Source organism: Agelaius phoeniceus, chromosome 2, assembly GCF_051311805.1.
Source record: "Agelaius phoeniceus isolate bAgePho1 chromosome 2, bAgePho1.hap1, whole genome shotgun sequence".
Taxonomy (NCBI): Eukaryota; Metazoa; Chordata; class Aves; order Passeriformes; family Icteridae; genus Agelaius; species Agelaius phoeniceus.
In genome coordinates this window covers 28,577,244-28,596,080 of record NC_135266.1, presented here as the reverse complement: position 1 = coordinate 28,596,080, position 18,837 = coordinate 28,577,244, and the positions used below count along the sequence as shown (strand labels likewise).

The 18,837-nt window shown below is 40.2% G+C and overlaps 1 protein-coding gene across 2 annotated transcripts in view; it reads right to left on the bottom strand.

Annotated features, from left to right (window-relative positions):
* Positions 1-18,562, bottom strand: part of UXS1 (UDP-glucuronate decarboxylase 1) — a 54,686-nt gene extending 36,124 nt beyond the window's left edge. The window contains exons 1-4 of one of the 2 annotated variants that reach the window (XM_054654489.2): positions 18,362-18,562; positions 6,920-6,947; positions 4,169-4,217; positions 2,014-2,057 (exon numbers count right to left, since the gene is read on the bottom strand). In XM_054654489.2, the coding sequence (XP_054510464.1) occupies positions 2,014-2,057; positions 4,169-4,217; positions 6,920-6,947; positions 18,362-18,458 (218 nt within the window). In that variant the 5' untranslated portion in view covers positions 18,459-18,562. Of the gene's footprint in view, positions 1-2,013; positions 2,058-4,168; positions 4,218-6,919; positions 6,948-17,911; positions 18,030-18,361 lie in introns of those variants that run through there. The other variant, XM_077173373.1, reaches the window with a different exon arrangement.
* Positions 18,563-18,837: the final 275 nt, after the last annotated feature.

Genomic DNA, 18,837 nt, shown 5'->3' with positions numbered 1-18,837 from the left:
CAAGTCTCTCTCCTCCATTCTGAAGACTACTCTTTTAAGGTAGTAGTAATCCAGCCTGGGGTCATATTGCTGCCAAAGGACCTCACAACCATTTTTGCTCCTTCTATTACACCAGTAGCAGTTTAGAGGCAGTGGGACATAGTCTGGCAGCCAAAAACCTTTTGGCAACAAAATGGAGTTTATCTTGACTTGATGCTTGCTTTGATGACGACATGGCAATGCTTTTGCTGTGCAAATCTTAATAAAAACTTTACAGCTCTAGCTTCAGTTAAACAATCTCTTGTCATGAGACTAGCATTAAGGAATTCTTGTCCTTCCTGCTTCTCAAAAGCATGAAGATGGCTTGCTTTCAAGTTTTATCATCTTATGAATAAGAAAACATTGACACTAGAATAAGCTTTGCAAGCAGGATCAGCTTTCAGGCATCTGACAGTGAGTAGTTATTTACAGCCACTTCACACAGATATAAAATTTAAAAAATATTAATTGCAACAACCCACATTCAGCTAAACCACCAGAGGTAAATGGCTACATTATTTGAAAAATAATAATAACGCAATAAGAGCACCCTTTTTTGCGAAAGTATAATTTCCTGATTGGCTCATACAGATGTAAAAAAATATTTTGATTCCTTCTCCTTTTTCCTAGAGTTCTGAAACAAGACTTATCAATACACATGAAAAGGCCATAGTATTTATATGGCTTGAGGGAGAAGTTTTAACTTAATGGTTCTACTCAACAACTCATCGCTCATTTGAAAAAATACAACAATTATTAAATAAAAAAGAGCCAATCAGGATACCCTCCCACAAAGGTCTTCCATGGATGGCAGAAGAAAATACCTGAATAACCCACAACTGAAGCTGAAGGCTTACTGGACTATCAACAAAGATTAAATAAATCAATTTAATATTGTAATTGGCAAGGTGGTGACACAACCTGCAATTTGTTTCACATTGCCAATATACACCTAGCTCAACCTATGAAGTTCATGTGCACATTAAGAGATGAGCAACCAGCTCAGTATTCTCACTGAAATAAATTGGATGTGGCAGGTCACTGAACCTTTCAAATCAATTGTAAAAAACATAACTGACTTTTTTTCTCCTTTTTTTTTTCCTTACAGCCCAGGAGGGGTGGTAGGAGGAGGGGCAGCTGCTCACTGACAAGACCAAACTCTGAACACCAAAGTACTGCAGGTGTCAGGCATGCATCTGGCCAGCAGCAATGGTATTCTGCTCCCTCTCCAGAGGAAGAGGGCACAACCACCAGCATGCAATACCCCACAAGGGCTCACTGGTACTGCTTGGACAATCCAATCTTAACCCTTTGCAATGCAGCACTCTGCTTTGCCTGGGACACCAACAGTGTCACCTGTAAAACAATACACCACTGGCAAAAGCAGCATGTCCTTGTCAGGCTGACAGTTCCCACTGCCATACCATGTGATGAAATCATCTGTTTGTGAGGACACTCAGATCAGAGAACTGATGTGACACCAAGGTGAACAGGCAGAGTGAGGGGTAACACATTCCTTTACAGATCCTGAGAGAAGCAGGTCAGCCAGGCTCATCCAAAGCACACATACAGGCTAAGATGCACAAGCAAGTCACTGCACAGTAGCTGAAGCAGAGTAACCAATCAAAAGTATGGGAAAAGTGTGGTAAAACATACTTTTAAGTCTCTTGAAGATTAAACCAGTATGTCCTAGCAGACATAAACCACAGTAATCCATTCATCAGCTGGACTCCAAATAGCAAATACTTCCACAGGATTTGAACTTTACAGAGTCCAGCACTCCCAGCTTGATTTAGTAGGATCAATCAGCCAGAATACCTTAACCATTACTCTCTCAGCATTCAATGCCCTGCCCTCACTTATATATGACAACAAATCAAAGGTTCTGAAGGTATATACAAAAATTTATTTCAAGCCTACAACTGCAGAACTGACTGCTACAGAAAAAAAAAACTGCGCCTTTGAGCTGCTTCCCAAATTCAGCAGATGACATACCTTTTTTCCAGATCTTTGATTTTCTCCCTTAGAGGTGCAACAACCTAAAATAAAGGAAAAACATTTACTCTTTGAAGAATAAAACAGGATTCAAATCACAAAAGACACACATGGGAAGTTGCCTTAGAGCTGAAATCATGGCAAGCAGTCTCCTATGCAGATCTTTACTGAAGACACTCCAAGAAACTTACATTTTAAAGCCTTCTTTACAAAAAAAAAAAACCTTGAACCTTTTCCACCAAAAATCAAATCACCTAGAAAAGTGTGAAATGAAATCCCTTAACTTACCACTGAAAACAAAACATCTCAAGGCTATGAGTACCATAGTCTTGACAAGGACATCCAATGTTATGATTCCTATTTGACAAAGTAAGTCATAAGTGACTTGTCTGAGGTTGTCAAAGGTAATCTATATCCAACAACAGAACAATGGGTCAGTAATTGAAACATCAACTATTTATATGGACAACAGACAAGCATACAGAGGACACAGACACAGAGAGAAGGGCATTAGCTCCAGTGAAATGTCTGTAATTCTCTCAGAACATACTATGCAAATTCAAAGATACATCACTTTAAATACCTAAATATGTTCTACATCATGATTTGAGGGTATATTTAGGCTTAGGAAAATATTGAAAGGAAATTTTTTAGAAAATATAGTTCACCTACCAAGACTTCTGCTTGCATTTTCATGACTTTAGAAGAGAGAATCACTTAAGCCGGCATCAGTTTCAATTTCTTTATCACAGGACCCAAATTTCTAACAGTCCTGCTGAATTTCAACAGGAGTCCCTGAACTCTTGTTTTTAAGTTCATTAAAGCCTTGTCACAAAATTTACCCTTTTGGGCTATACATAAGTTGAAAGCTGTCAGAGGTTCTAACTGGTACTAAGTGGCAGCACATCAGCAACCACCATTAATTTGTTTTATAGAAATATTTCTGGTTAGAACTAGACAGTTCAGTAACTTCATAAACTGAATAAAGCTGCATATTCATGTTAAGAGGAAATAATATGGCATTATCATTTATATTCATTAAATATTTAGCTCTGTGGAATAGCAAATAATTCTTGAAACAGTTATTCTGATGGTGTAAGACATTATACAAGTACAACTTTAAAAATAAGATCCAGAAATGTCCAACTTCTCAGACCTTACAGTACCTCTGATCTACACATTGAATTTTAAATATTTCACCATTCTTGAACAACTGGAATTTTCACAGTGCTTTCTGCAACACTTACCAGAATCTCTTTTTTAAAATTCAAACAAACCAACCAAAAAAACAGAGAAAGAGGAATGCAAAAGACAAACTAAGAATACAGGCTCTCCACTGATTTTAAGCAATTTCAGTAGGCTGCTCTCTGTGTCCAGAGGAACAACTGCTATATAAAACTGCTGGAATGGAAGACAACAGGCAGACCAGGCTACACTAGTACAGGAACACATACAACAAGGGTAAGGGGTATCAACCTCGAGGACTTCTCTATCTATTTAATACTTTGTTTTATTGTTATTAGATTGGAAGGCTGAAACATTTGGAGAAACATCCATTGCACACATTCACAATATTTCACAATAAACTAAGGCTGAAATGGAAATTCAGAGGTATTGGTACAGCAGTCCAGAACCACCAGTAAGTTCAGTCCCCATATCTACTCCAGAAATTGCCAGGACTTGTGCTTAAAGCCTTGGCACTGCACCCTTCCCAGCCATAAACATTGCTATATTTATTCATTAATTAAGAACAAAGCAAAGCAATTTTGGGCACCTTCAAATTTGTAATGCACCTTGTAAATACTTCACATTTTGTAAGGCAGTCAGAGGAAAGAATTTGTGTACATCCTTTAAGTAACAAATAAAACAGTTCTTGGGAGAATTCTACCATAGTCTCTGCAGTAAATGTATCAGCAGATCTGTCACTTTCAAGAAAGGTTTTAATGAAAATAAAATGGAGTCAGAGATCAATGTTAGAAACTACACTAGAGTGAAGAACAGTTCAAAAACTTATGTACAAATCCAATGCTTTGGTTTTAGTAGAATCAAGAGTAAGGAGATACAACTAAATATAAACTAAATATACCACTTCAATATGAAATGAGTAAAATGAAGAACTGAAAATAAAACAGATTACAACTATTAGCAAACTAACCTCCTCTATTCTACTTTCCACCTTCTGATCCCCATTTTCTTGAAGAGACCTGTGGGCAAGAAAAGAAAAACAATAATCCACACCTAAGCAATAACTGCTCCACTGCACCAGCATCGTATTAAAGCAGCATCCTCAAAGCACCTCAAGTTAGTATTAGTTCAAAAACATAATTAAAACAAATTAAAGAGGATGGTCTAATTTCCATTGAAATCCATCAGTTTGGCAGAAACTGAACCAAGCCCACAGGAAAGACCAGTACAAATAAAAATGACATTCATTTTATATAGAAAATTACCTGTATTTTAGAAAAGTGTCTAATTACTGGTTTTGAGTGCAAATTTACTGTGCAAAGGCCCAAAATGTCTCTTGGAGGGTTTCTGCTTACTGTATGCTGACACTTTTTCCCTTAGGCAAATGTATCCCACTTTGACTTTGAACTTTTCCAAACACATGGGAAAAAACCCCAACTGCACTAAAACACATCTTCAGTAACTGCCTGATGGGCAATACTGACTTCTCACACAAATGTTACTCATTTGACATGAGGCCAAGGATGAAGTATGTTGTGGTAACTCATGAAAATAGAATACTGTCTAAAAAGGCCAGTGTCTTGCACAAATCTGTGTGGTCTTATTTAGCATCTAACTGGGTAAAGTGTCTCAGTTATGTTCACTTTTGAGCAAACTTTTACAAGTGTAGAATATGCATTTTTAAATTCTACCTCTTGTATCAAGGTTATGTAATTTTCCTAACATTTGTGTTACTATGTTTTTGGGGTTTTTTTTCAATTAAACCTTCTGAAAGGGGAATTATTTATCTCACAGGAGTTAAGTTTTTGCATATTAGAGGAATCATGGGTATCCAACATAAAATGCAGTACTTTCAAGCGAAAACAGAGCTCCTTTAGTTGGGACCTGAACTCACTACACCTAGAGAAACAGAAGATCCTTTGTTAAGCAGATATATATATATACACACCACACTGTTAGAAGTTAAAGCAATGATTCCCTTCATAACCCTCTGTAAAACTCTCACTTTTTAAGAAAGTCAACTCCGTCTATTACTGAGGCAAAGACCGAACTGACCAGATTCATTTGTATCTCTAAAGAATACAGTAAATTCCAAGGGTAAGACACACATTCCCTGAACTATCTGTTCAAACCAAGCTGTCATTTATTGCACTAGTGGCAATAAAAACCCTGAAGCTAATGTTGAATGAATGTACTATAAAGAAGTGGTTTTAAGCTATCCTGGTGGATTTTGAAAATGTTTACCCAAGTAACAGAAATTTCCAAAAACTATGCAAACAACTGTGGAACAGATAGTCTTTCCTCTCTTATAAGTGAGCAAGGAAAATATGGAAACCCCCTCAGAATTTAAGAAGTTCCCCTCAAAAATAGTTCCTACTTTTTTTACTCACAGTAAAATCCTGCAACTCAAGGACTGGCCACTCAGCAATCTATTTTTTTATGAGCATTTCTTCCTAATGAAGACAATCTTACTGGCTGAGGACCAACATCAGTCCCTCAGAAATCATTTTCACCCTCAACAGCTCTAAAAAGGACATCTCAAACAAGAATTCAGAGGCAGGTAGAGGCAGAATTTTTAAGGACAGCTTATGAGGAAATAAACAGGATCAGGAAATAAACAGGAATATCAGGATCCCACGCCCACCTGTCCTCCTCAAACCCCTCTCTGAGGTTCTTGTCCTTTGTTAAGAAATGCTCAGCTGTTCATGTAACAGCTGCTAAGCTGCCATAGTTCATTGGTCATGATAACATGGTAATCTAACTGATATCTCCATCTGCAACCTACAGCAGCCCAGCAGCTGTTTGTCTGACAGCTGAGCACTCTTTGCATCAAGGGTGGGAAACTCCGAGAGGAGCAGAGTGGGATAGGAACAGACTCCCAGGGTAAGCTGTCAGGGGTGCATTAGAACCTAGAGAAAATTCATTATTACTCTTATTTTGTCTCAAACTTTCCTTACTATGTGCTGCTAGAAGTGGCAACAGAATACCAAAACCCTTTACTAGCAAAACAACGTGGTAAAATATTTTGTCCTCTATACACAATGACTTTGCTGTAGGGAACAAGCTGTCCACATATTCTCTTCAATTTCTTTTGCAGCTGTGTCTTCCCAGTGAATTTTCCTGCAGGACAAACTCACATGCAAGCAGAAATGTGGAAATCTGCATGTTCTGCATACATACCGTCTTTCTGTTTCTAAATGAAAAAATTCTAGGGGACAATGCAGGATTTTCTGCTTTTCAGCAGGTAAATCATCAGATTTTCTACCAATTAACTGTGGAGGAAGAAAAACTCTCCAAAGCACATTTCTGATTCTAGGTACAGAAATATAATAATGGGAAGCAGTGGACAATGTGCTGCTCTTCAATATTTAAGTCCACATTATCACTGAGATACAGTCACATCTGTGCTAAGGAAAAGCAGAATCCAAGCCTATACAAACAGGTATGCCAACCAACTGGCCAAAATCAGAAGATGAATTTGTAAAAAGAAAAGCAGATGAAGTGTCAGTAAAATTCCAGATGATATCTACAGCAAATATACAACCATTTTTGAGACTGAACACTTTTTATTAAAAAAAAAAATGGTATCAGCTACTTAGCAACCACCCAAACAAAAGTGTGAGCTGCTGTTTTTCTCCCTGCTTTATACATATATTGATAGGAAAGGTAAGTTAATTTTATTAAACATAAGGACAGTCAATACAAAAATTTTATACATTACCTCATATTGACAAAGTTTCCCCATACAGCTGGAAAATAAGAAGAGAGAAAAGATTACAAATGTCATACAGCAGTACCCAAAGTAATTTTTTCCTATTATCATCAGAAGGAATTTAAGACAATATTAAGTCTGCCAATCACAAACTAAGTTACATACACACCTCCCATACATAAGTGTCTAGAACACAGTTTCAGAGTATGGGTGGAATTCTGATGATATTACATGGGACTGTAAAAAAATACGCAGGAATTATCTAACCTGTAATTTGGGACTGCACACAGATTGGATAAATCAGAACACTTGTTTATTAGGGACACTGGAAAAAATGACAAGAGCAAGAAAGGAACACTGTTGACCTGAACCACACAAATTGGAAACTGCAGAGTGACAAAAGACTGGCCATTACAGGCTAGAGCTAAACCAGTCCAAAGAGGTGCCTCAGGAGTCCAGCATTAAAGGTAGCAAGTGCTTGTGTACACATATAATTCTGTCTAAATACATAGATAATGTGATGTAAACACAAAAGACACCTAAGCAATATAACTTACAATGCCTCAGTAAGCAAACAAAACTCATTTATTACGCTTTGTATGGAAAAAGTTTTATAGAAAGATAAATCACAATATAAAATCAAAGACCAAAAGATGTAACTGGTCAGGGCTTACGAGATTATAGGAAGACTATGAGAACACTGACTTTACTTTTAACTTTCAACTAGGAAACAGAATGTAGTTTAAAGTTAAAAAATTAGAAGCCATAAACCAGGCTACACTGACAAGGAACACTTGACAACTTTGCATCATCAAGATAAACAAGTTTAACATGGAACAGTTCTGTAAGGGATTTTGCAAAACAAGCAACACAAGAAATATACTCCAAACATCTCCAGAAAATCATTCTGGAGTTGCTCTTTAAGAGACAAGGCTCAAGCTAAGGACCAAATTACATTGGGTCTTAGGGAGTAGCCTATGCAGCATTACCATACATACAGAAAACTTCTAAAGTGTCCACAGATTTTGTAAGCTGTAAAATATTTTGCCTACCTTTAGGCTTTGCACATACATTTCCATCACTATTACTCAATGAGCTCATGGATAAGGTGTTACAGAAACAAAACCAAAAATACTGCTACAGTCACAGGCACCTTCCAGGCAGGAGAAATGAGACATTCCCAGGAAGGAGGAGTGGGGATGACACAAATGAGGATTCAGTCATGCAGTTGTTCTAGCCTTCAGGGGATGGGAAAGCTACTGAACTGTTTTTAAGTGCTGAGTGCTGCTGAGTAATTCACGAGTAACTCAAAAGAATCCATGACAGACTAAGAAATAAGCTGTAGGAGGGCTCTGTGTTATCTGTGGTGATACCATAAAAACACCTGTCATCTTCTGGGGAAAAGATAGGGGAGCTTTATTATATTAGAACAAATGACCCATAAAATCCAACTGAATTTTTAAATAACCTGGATTTTGTGTCAACTAGATAAAGTAAATTTAATATGGTGAAAACAGAATACAGTGTTCAGCACAGTAAATTCAAGATATTTACCCTCTGGCTAGGATTTTAGAATTATGTATGACAACACTAAGGAAAAAAACACTTTTCTTTCAATGAGTGATGACAATCCAGCAGTAACAGGTAAAGAATGATTCAGTTAAACAGGACTGAGCTATACTTACAAAGAATTATTTTTCTGGGCTACAGAAAACAGAATGTAAGTGGTTATGCAGTGGCAGGAAGCATCTGGGTTTAGCTGGTGAAGTAGGAATTGATTGAAGAAGAAAAAAAAAAGAGTGGCCAGCTGCAACAAATACCACCCTCCCAGTTTTGTTGCACAGACAGTGAAGCCACATTGCATTCAAAGAACTGGCTTCCTAAAGAAAACATGTGACTTGTGTGTGCTCAGTGCCCACAGCAGGGAAGGGAAGCTCAAAAAGGCATTCACATCCTTGCAGAAACACTGTTTTTGATATCTCAGTTCTGTAGGAGAACATGACCTTGCATTAAACTTTTACAAAGTGTATTGGGTACCACTAAAAAAAAAATAAAATTGCAAAATTAATCACACAGGAACTATCAGAGAGATCTGAAGAACCCTGAAGTCTCTCATGTGTAGAGAGATATTGCAAAAACTCACTTCAACATACTGACTGCCTTCATAAAGGATTCTGAATATGCAATTCTAAAAAGGATCTCTTTGGCTACTGGTGCTCACATGGAGCTTACACCAAGGTTGAAGGGATCAGAGCTAATATTTTTGTACAAGAGTGGAAATAAGGTTTGGCTGTTTTTCTTCCAAATACACAGCTGTTTATATAATGTGCTTACCCAGCAGCAGAACCAGAATCACGCCTGGCTCACAAAGGATTTCCTTGCCCTAAAGGTCAAGTCAAGGCTGGTTTGACATTCAGGCAAGAATCATGGAAACACAGAGGTAAGTAGGTCCAAATCCACAAGCAGAATGATGAAAATTACAAGCCTAAATTCAAGAGGAAAATCCTTACAGGCATCACAAAACCACTTGACAGGCCCATCAAGTTCAGGCCCCAAAAGCTGCAAACACAGATGGTTAAGAAAAATCTTCCACATCAGCAAGGTCACAAATTAGGCACTACACAAACCCAGCTTTCAAAAGCATGAGACTCCTAATGGACCAAATTTGAGCAAACACTAACACAACCCAGAACTTCACTGTAAAAGCCAGTTTTAAAAATTCAAGTCTAAAGCCAAATCTTTTAAGCCAAAAGGTATTAATCCAGGATAATAGTCCTGTGCCAATTCTCAGACTGTAGAGATTTAACATCCTCACCCCCCCACAGCCACACAGAACATACTCTGTGAAGAACTTCCAACTTATCCAACTAGAGGGCATTCATAAACAGTCTTCCTGCCATCTACCAAAACTCTGTGCAAGGGAAGAATTCATGATTCACTGGACTAGACAGAAGCATGACTTGTAACCTATCAATTCAGACACTCACCTACAAAAGAAGGAGACAGGGCTTCTACTTTCAAAGACGGATTGTAAACCTCACCCAATGACTGATTAAGGTCATAGCAAATTGGCATTAGGGAAGTGAGCAGAATATCTGAATTGTTGTAGCCTGGTTTAAGGGGCTGTAGGAAGAGTAAAAATAGGACTACATCTATTTGAGGTGCTTTTTTCCCCTTTGCATCCTTTTCATAAAATAATGAAATAATTTTTATTGTAGCATTTTTGCAAGGATTAATTGCAAGTACTATGAAGAGTAAAGTAAATTAACCATTAATCATTCCCACAGACATTACACTTTAAAGTGAAGGCTTCAGGGAAGGACATCATCTCTTGAGTGAAATGATGAAGAACTCTCTAAAAGAGTCTCTTTTATAAAAGAAAAGATTTCTCTAATCACAGTATTTTTATTAAAGAGGTATTTACATTTATCTGACTAAACATTAATCACTCAAGGTTTGTAGAAAACCCAAATGCTTTTTTGTTTCTTTCCCCAGCCACTGAGATTAAGCTGTAACTACCTGGCAGGCACAGTCTTACAGTAAAATTGTTGTAGGTTTTCAAGACTTCTCAAACCTCCCTTAAAGGCAATTAGTCATATATGAGTAAAGAATTTGGCATTGGTTTTGTTCCTACTGAATATATTTACATTCCTGGAAATTTAAAAGTTTGTTCAGTTTTTCTAGAGAAGCCCCATTCTGAAATGATGCTGAATGCAGAGGACTGCAATGACAGGGATACTGTCAGCAAAGGAATAGTCCAGGAGCTTATCCTTTGGATACAAACCAACCATGCCTACAACACAATCCTAAAAGAAGCCTGTATCTTTATCCCTCCTTTCTGGTCTCTTTAAATGACATAAAAACCAAATCACAGACTACCACAGGCCCTCAACAGTAACATACACTCAATCTGAAATTATTAGTGACATCACTAGTTTCAGCATCACGTACATTTTAAAACAGATATTTTAAAAAGCAAAACCATGATGTCCATAGAGTACCAAAACAGATGCAATCTCTTTTAAAACCATATTCTTTCCCAATTACTTTGTTGTTTGCATTTTCAGGACTGTTAAAGAAACTTTTATACAAACTTTTGTCTAAATAGATTTAGCTGAAAGCACTGGGATTTTTCCCTGTATCATCCACCTTTCAACTTCTGCGCCACAAAATATAGAGATTACAAGATGATGTTTGTTACAAATAGATTTCACAGAAACAGCATGCAGGAAAAATATGAATTGATATACAGTCATAATCAGAATTTTTAGAGCAAACTATGCTCTGAACATCCAAAGTGAATTGCGTCAAATTTTCCATTTCAGAGAGATGCAGCAGCATTCAAAAAAGGGTTTGGGTTTCTTTTTTTTTTTTTTTTTTTTTTTTGCTTAAATCTGACTCTCAACAGTCACTCAGCAACTTCAGTCTCCTGGAATAAATAAGGTTTTAGTTTCCAGACGAACCTGACAAAAAGGGAGAATATGTAAAGGGAAATCATAAAATGCTTTTAATACAATTGCATTAAAGTTTTCATTTAATTATTTTACATATTTAATAATGTAAATAAAACAATTATTTTCTTTAGGAAACTATTATTTCCCACACAACATCTTGTGGCTAAATTGGAGAAATATGATTTTGATGGACTACTCAAGAGATGGCAGCTGGGTGGCTGCACCCAGGGCTCAGTGCCCAGGGGGAGATCAGTAACAACTGGTGTCCGTCAGAGGGGTGCACTGGGACCAGTACTGCTCAGTATCTCCATTAACGACACAGACACAGCATTGAGCCCACCCTCAGCAAGTCTGCAGATGACACTGAGCTGGTAAGTGTATTGAGGGAAGGGATGTCATCCAGAGGGACAATGACAAGCTTAAGGAATGGGCAAACATGAACCTCATAGAGTGCAAGGTCCTGCACCTGGGTTGGAGCAACAACCAGTGTGAGTACAGACTGGGTTACAAGAGGACTGAGAGCAGCCCTGTCAGGCAGGTCCTGGGGGTACTGGTAGAAAATTTGGACATGAAATGGCAATGTGCACCTTCAGCTCAGAAAACAAATCAAAAACACTGGGCAGCACCAAAAGAAGTGTGGTCACCCTGTCAACTGAGATGATTCTTCCTCTTTACTCCACTCTCATGAGACACGACCTGCACATGGTCAGAGGAATAGAACCCCTCTCATACCAGGACTGTCTGAGAGAGCTGGATAGAAAAGCCTGGAGAAGAAAAGGCTCTGAAGAGACCTTACTGTGGCTTCACTTAAAAGGGGCTTACAAGAACAGTGAAGAAAAACTTTCCAGCAAGGCCTGTAGTGAGAGGACCCTTAAGAGGCAATGGTGTTAGCCTGAAAGACAGTAGGTTTACGTAAGATGCAAGGAAGCAATTCTTTACTATGAGAGTGGCAAGCCTTGAACAGGTTGCCCAGAAAAGTTGTGGATGGCCCACACCTGGAAACAACATGAGGTTGGACAGGGCTCTAAGCAACCTGTTCTACTGAAAGATGTAGAACATTCCCCCAGGGAAGTGGTGGGCTGGATTAGATGATCTTTAAAAGTCTCATCCAATGCAAACGATTTTATGATTTGGCCAATATATTTAAAATCACCTTTTATAGTCTTGATTCCTTAGGAATAAAAAAACCCTCTCAACTGTAGTCCATTTGTAATTCCAGCAGTATGTCAATTTGCTTTAGAAAATTATTTTACTGATGAGTGCATTTCACAATATTAGTGGAGATAAGAACATACAATTACTAATCATAACTTTGTATTAAGAAATGTCACTTTCCTGAATGAAGTCTATGATTATGCCTTTGGGGAAAGTACAACTTGAGTATTAAAAAAGATTAAAAAAAAATACACCTCTGGTAAGTCTAAATCTATCTCTGTATGGCAAATAGTTCTTGTTGCATCTCCTGAACTGATGCCTTGCTCAACAGTAAAGTTCCTGCCCCAAATCAAAGACAGCAGATAGGAACTATTCCCACATGAGAAGTATCCTAGACACAAAGACACAGGGTTTGCTAAGGGAAAGATGTTCTCTCTGTATCTTGGACAGCACCACTGCAGCTCTGTGTCAACCCTTCAGCTAGTCATCAACTAGCAAAACAAAGGCAACACAATCACCAGGAAATTTCTCCACTCTCTTAAGAACAAACGCTTAAACCTTGGCAAGCCAATACTCTCCCACAGCTGTGTGATATAACATTATGCAAATTTTCTTTCTTTACAAGAGTTAATGGAGCTTCATACTGCATAGGAAGGTAGCCAAGGGTACTTTTTCTTACATTTCAATTAGCATCATCACTTTATGACTGAATTTTGTTCTTAGTTTCCCAGATGGAAAATTCTCTTTAAATTTTCTATTTAGTCTTTTTTCAAGTTCTCTGTTCCTACTCCTTCCTGCCTCATATCTTCAGCATATCATTCTTACCACTGCTCCTCCACTGACCCATCTGTTGATCGCTAAGATTGTTTTCAGTGGACTCAGAGAATGTTCCAATGGTCAGCACTGTAACAAACAAATTCACTTTTCCCAGCTACCTTTCACAAACCCCTTCAGGTAAATTGATGCCATAACCTCCACCTCTCTCTCTGTCCAGTCCATAAATGAGATGCTGAAAACTACCAGTTTCAACCAAACTCTGCTTTGGTCAACAAACCTTAGAAAAAGACAGACAAGCAATATAAATGTCAGAGAAATATTCCCCTTTGCAAAAACAGAGGGTAAAGAAGGAGTGTTTGTCCTTGAGTGGAATGATGACCAGGCTGTCTCCTGCACATGCTGCAGAAGAGACAAATACTAAGTGGAGGTAAAAGATGAAAGACAAATATTAAATGGAGATAAGAGAGGAACCGTAAGATTAATTTCTCCAGGATGCCAAAAATTGTTTTAAAACATCATGGCTAGCAAGGCATAGTCAGAGTCCATCTATTACTGACAAACAACTGAAGCATGAACAAATTTTCATAAGCTACAGGAGTACAGCTAGTTGCAAGCCTGACAAGCAAGGAAGTGGAAGCTCTTACAACAGTGAGCCTATTTGCATAAACCCACAAATGAAAGGCAACTTGGTGAATGTGAACCCAGCCAGCAAGCCTGATATCCTACACAACCATTTTGAACTCTTCCATGGCCAATCAGTCCTGACATCTAGTTAAAAATGGCTGGGGAAGGAAGATTTCTGATGCTGATTAACACTGAGACACCCTGAAGCAATAGGGGAAGACCAACTTGATAACTGCTCTTCTATTATGAAAAGTGGAAGTAAAAGCTTATCAAAACAAAACATTAAGTAACATTTAATCTTCGTTTTGAACATATGCAAGACAAGCAGCATGCAAGGGGCTGGTGAGATTCAAACTGAAAAGCTCACTCACACCTCGATATTTTGAGACACGAATATTGCATTCTTCCTAGCTGATGAAAATCTGACAAAAAAAAAGGCTAATCCTATAAAACAAAGGATAACAACCATGGAAACTAGCAAATGCTGTGAAAAGTCAAGCCACTATACTACGGGATGTACTTCCCTCACATTATTTTGACATTTCATTTTAAGTTGTTCTAATAGCTGTGCTATAACTTATCTTACAAAGGAAATGAGGTCTTAGGCTTAGATCTCATGACAGCACCCTACTATTCCATTTTCCCCTGGGAAAAGGAACAAGGCTACTGATATACTTCCTGAGAACCATTTGATCTACAAATGAGTAAAGAGAACTGCTCTACTTTACCAAAAATAGAGCTCTTAACTTTTCATTAAGAACATGCAACTGCCCTGTCATACATCAGCAGATTATTTACAGTAGCATCAAGATTAAACCTAACCATGCAGATTGATGAGCTCTGGTCTTTAAATCCTGACTACAAGATTCTAAGTGTATTTCCAACAACTTAAATAGGTTCTGATTCTGCAAAGACAGTACCACTGAAGCACGGTTGCATGTCCATATAAAGCTGAATATACTCTTAAAACTTCCAAGGGAGTGAGTTTAAGGTGTCTATGTATTGACATCCCATCACACAGATGGGGTTTTTAAAAACAGAAGAACACTCTCAGCCTGCATATAAGCTATTCATATTGTGGTGACACTGAAGTTTTTTAACATTATTGATTTAATCCACTGCTCTTTTATGATCTGTCTACATTTCTCATTACAGACAACAAAAATCAATTAAACCCACTTCACTTCTATAATCACCTCATGTTCTGAAGCTGTGGTTTCACAACAGCTTCAAGATGATGTAAGTGGAGCTCATGACTGAAAGAATTTGTTTCAGTCCACCTCCACACACCCCTCCACCCCACTTTGATTAGCATTAGCACTCCTGCACTATTCTGCTGGGGTTAAATCAGAGGAAAGTTGGAGCAGAAGACTTTTTCCCTTTAAAAAAGGGCAATGCAAACTCAACCTCTGGGCAAGGTTTCCCACTATATGTAGCATAGTATAGTCATGCAATGTTCACAGAAGAAGACAGCACTGAAGGTGAGTCAAGTAAGCTAATTATGAAGAGTGTAAATAAAAAATTGACTAGCAGGCTGACATATTACAGAGTGATTCAGACAGCTTGCCAGCTGCAGTATCTCCAAATTCATCACCTGGGCAGTGGGGAACAACATCACCCCTTTCACCCAGCGCCTACAGAAAAGGTAAAGGTAAATTTTAAACTTTATTCACTTCCTTTTCCCAGGAAACAGTTGCTTAAGTCACAACAGCTTTTAATTGCCTGCTACATAGAAATGCTCCTTTTGAATTCTATTTTTATACATACAAACCATGCATAGCACAATGTTTCGAGTGAATGATTTTTTAAAACTAATATAAATTAGACTTACAGAAATGAGGCATCAAATACTACCTTAATTCAAATCCAAAGTAAGGATCTTTCTGGCTCTAAGTGCTACTAGGGAACCAACTGAAGTCCATAAAGGAGTTCCAGGGGTTTTATAATATGACTCTAACAGTGTATATCATGCCATGATGCTACTCCAACCAAAGTAAACAGGACTCCTGCGGAGCCAGGCTCCTAAGTGTAGACCTGCAAAGCATGTGATGGCAACGCTGCCAGCAGCACTGCCAGCTTTTATCCCATTTTACCACTGTGCACCACCTCCTCAAGCAGGGCCCAAACAGCTGTTGAATACCCACATTGTCAAACTGCTGTAACACAAAAGGGTGATCTCAGTCCAGACCAGCTCCTTCATCTGGTGCACGGCAAACAAATTTCAGTCATTGTATGGTTGGGGAGCAGAGATACTGAACACAGCCCAGCCATCCACCACTGTGTGAAACTATCAAGAGAGCCACTCAATGACTCTTGAGAGTGAAATAGCTCACAGCCTTTCAACTGTATGCAAAAGTTCTTTCTCTAGTTTGCAAACTCGCACAGAGAAGTTCTTCAGGCACCTTTGTAACCAATTTGCAGTCAAAGGCAAAAGATTTCTCTGAAATACAATATTTTTCTAAATTACATTCCCAAAACATTTGCTCAGGGTTTCACACACAGGCTGACAAAATGGCACTATTTAAAAAGTCCTGTCCTCTAGTTCAGAAAAAAATAATGTCCTTGCCAACTATTCCATTCCCTGTAAAATGTGCTGCAAGTCTGAATGCCCATGCCCTAATACTGAATAGAAATTCATGGAAAGGAGGCACACAGCCTAAAAACACTTAGTCATTTGGAGAGTACTTCAGAAAGAAGGAATGTAAGAAGTGCCAGCACATACACCTACACCAGCTGCTCAGTTTTCTCAGATTCTCTGCTATTTCAGTCAGGCATTATTTGACTGCAAGCAGAGTGTAGTGATGATTCAGTAACATTGTGAGGAGTACCCTTTTAGGGTAGGTGAATGGGATCATAAATAATTACTCCTGAGAAAAGCAAACAAAAAATATTCTCTCTAGAATCTGATAGAGCTGTGGCATCTGCTACCATACCATACCATACCATACTATGTAGCTGACACCTAAGGATTCCACAACTTTTGATCTCTAGTCAAAAGATGGGAAAGCACAGCATGTTAGATTTGCAAAAAACATGTTCCCATCAGACACCAACTTATTGCCTTTTCAAGCCGCTTTTTTGCCACACTGACCTGCATTCCCTCTCCTTCTGAATCCCAAAAAACAAGCAGTCAGAAGGCTTCTCCTTAAGGCTAACTTTTACTCACAACGTTAGAAAGCAAACACCAATTACTGTCCAGAGAATATAATCAATAGCTAGGTCCCAATGACTGTGTCACCTACCACTCAAATCCAGTTTTCACAGCAGCCTATTAAATTATGTTTTGAAAACTATCATTCTTAGCAAAACATGTAAGTCTTTCAAAGAAAGAACTGACATTAAGCTGTCAAGATGCAAGGGACCTAAATTCACTCGGACAAACAAACTGTCCTGAAAGTCAGAGCTGAAACACAACTTCAATGGTAACAGAAGCACCTAAATAGTGAGGTCCAGTAAAGACAGTAACATATGGTAATGAAGGGAATTGCTGTGTTTCTGTGGTAGGAAACACCACCCCTCTAACAAAATTACTTGCGTTGTACCTCTCCACCTTCCCAAATCCAAAGGAAGGATCTGAAATGTGATGCACACAAAGCTAGCTCACCTATACCTATGTGCCTTCAGGCAGCAAGAGAACGGCTTGTTCCCTATCTGAACTGACAAGGTATCGTGCTGTCCGCATAGAATCTACCGGAGTCCGAAAACGAAACCGGCTGAAATAAAATAAATTAAAATTGCAACAGAAGAAACAAGTACGTGAAGAGAGCTGACAGAATAGCGTTTTAAATCCATTTTAAATCTATCTGAGTCACTGCTAGTAAGTGAAGTCATAAACATCCCCGTCACTGGCTATTCTAAGATTTTCTAAAGTACCTCTGTGCCTCTTCCCCGGCTCTCAGGACTCCAGCTACGCGCCGAGTTAATAAACAAACATTTATTTAGCCCTCAAAGGACTTGGGAGGATTTTACAAAAACCAGACACGAGGCCTACCCTGGAAAATCTTCCCTGAGGGCTGCTCACCGCTACCAGGTGGCTATCGGGGCGGACAAAGCGCGGTCTGAGGACAGGAGCGGCTGCGGAAACACTCGCGGAGCCACGTCCCGCCCTTACTGCGCCCCGCAAGCGCTCGGGACGGGGCAGGGGAGCGCCGGCTGCCGGGGGACGCCCGGCAGGGCCGCACGCGGCAAAGTTTCCGCAGGGCAGGGCAGGAGCCCCGAGCCCGGAGCTTCCCGCGGGGAGCCCCTGCCCCGCCGGGCCGGAGCTGCGGCGCGCCCGCAACTGGGCAGCGCAACGGGGTGCGGGAGGTGCCGCAGCCGCCACATCTTCCCCATCCCCTTCCTCCTCCTCCTCTCCCGCACGGCGGGCGGAGGGGACGGGGGGCGCCGTGCCAGCGGGCAATGAATGGCCGTGCCAGACCCGCCCCCACCCCCGCTCACTCACAGGCGACGTAGGCGACGAAGGCGAGCCCCATGAGCAGCTTCATCTTCCTGCGGTTGATGGCGGTCAGCAGGCGCAGCAGCGGCCCCTTGCTCACCATGCCCCGCGGCAGCGGCACGCAGAGCGCCGGGCACGGCCGCGGCCACCCACGGCCCCGCTCGGCCCCGCTCCGCCCGCCCCAGAACCGCCCGCGCAGGCGCGGCGGCGGCAGCGCGCGCCCGCTCCCCCGCCCGCCCCTTCCCTCCCGGGCCGCGGACGCGGCCGGAGCGGTGGCGGCGCATGCGCGTGGCCCGCGCTTCCCTCATGACAAGCGGTCCGGTCTCGGCCGCGCGGTCCCTGCGGGGTGCCCGGGAAATGGAGCGCGCCCGCAGCCTCCTGCTGGCCTGGTCCGGTCTTTCAGGGTGCTTCACGGTCGGGCGGGCTTGGTCACTTGTCGCCTGCCACTGTGATGGTCCTTGGGTGGTGACCTGCTGGAATGA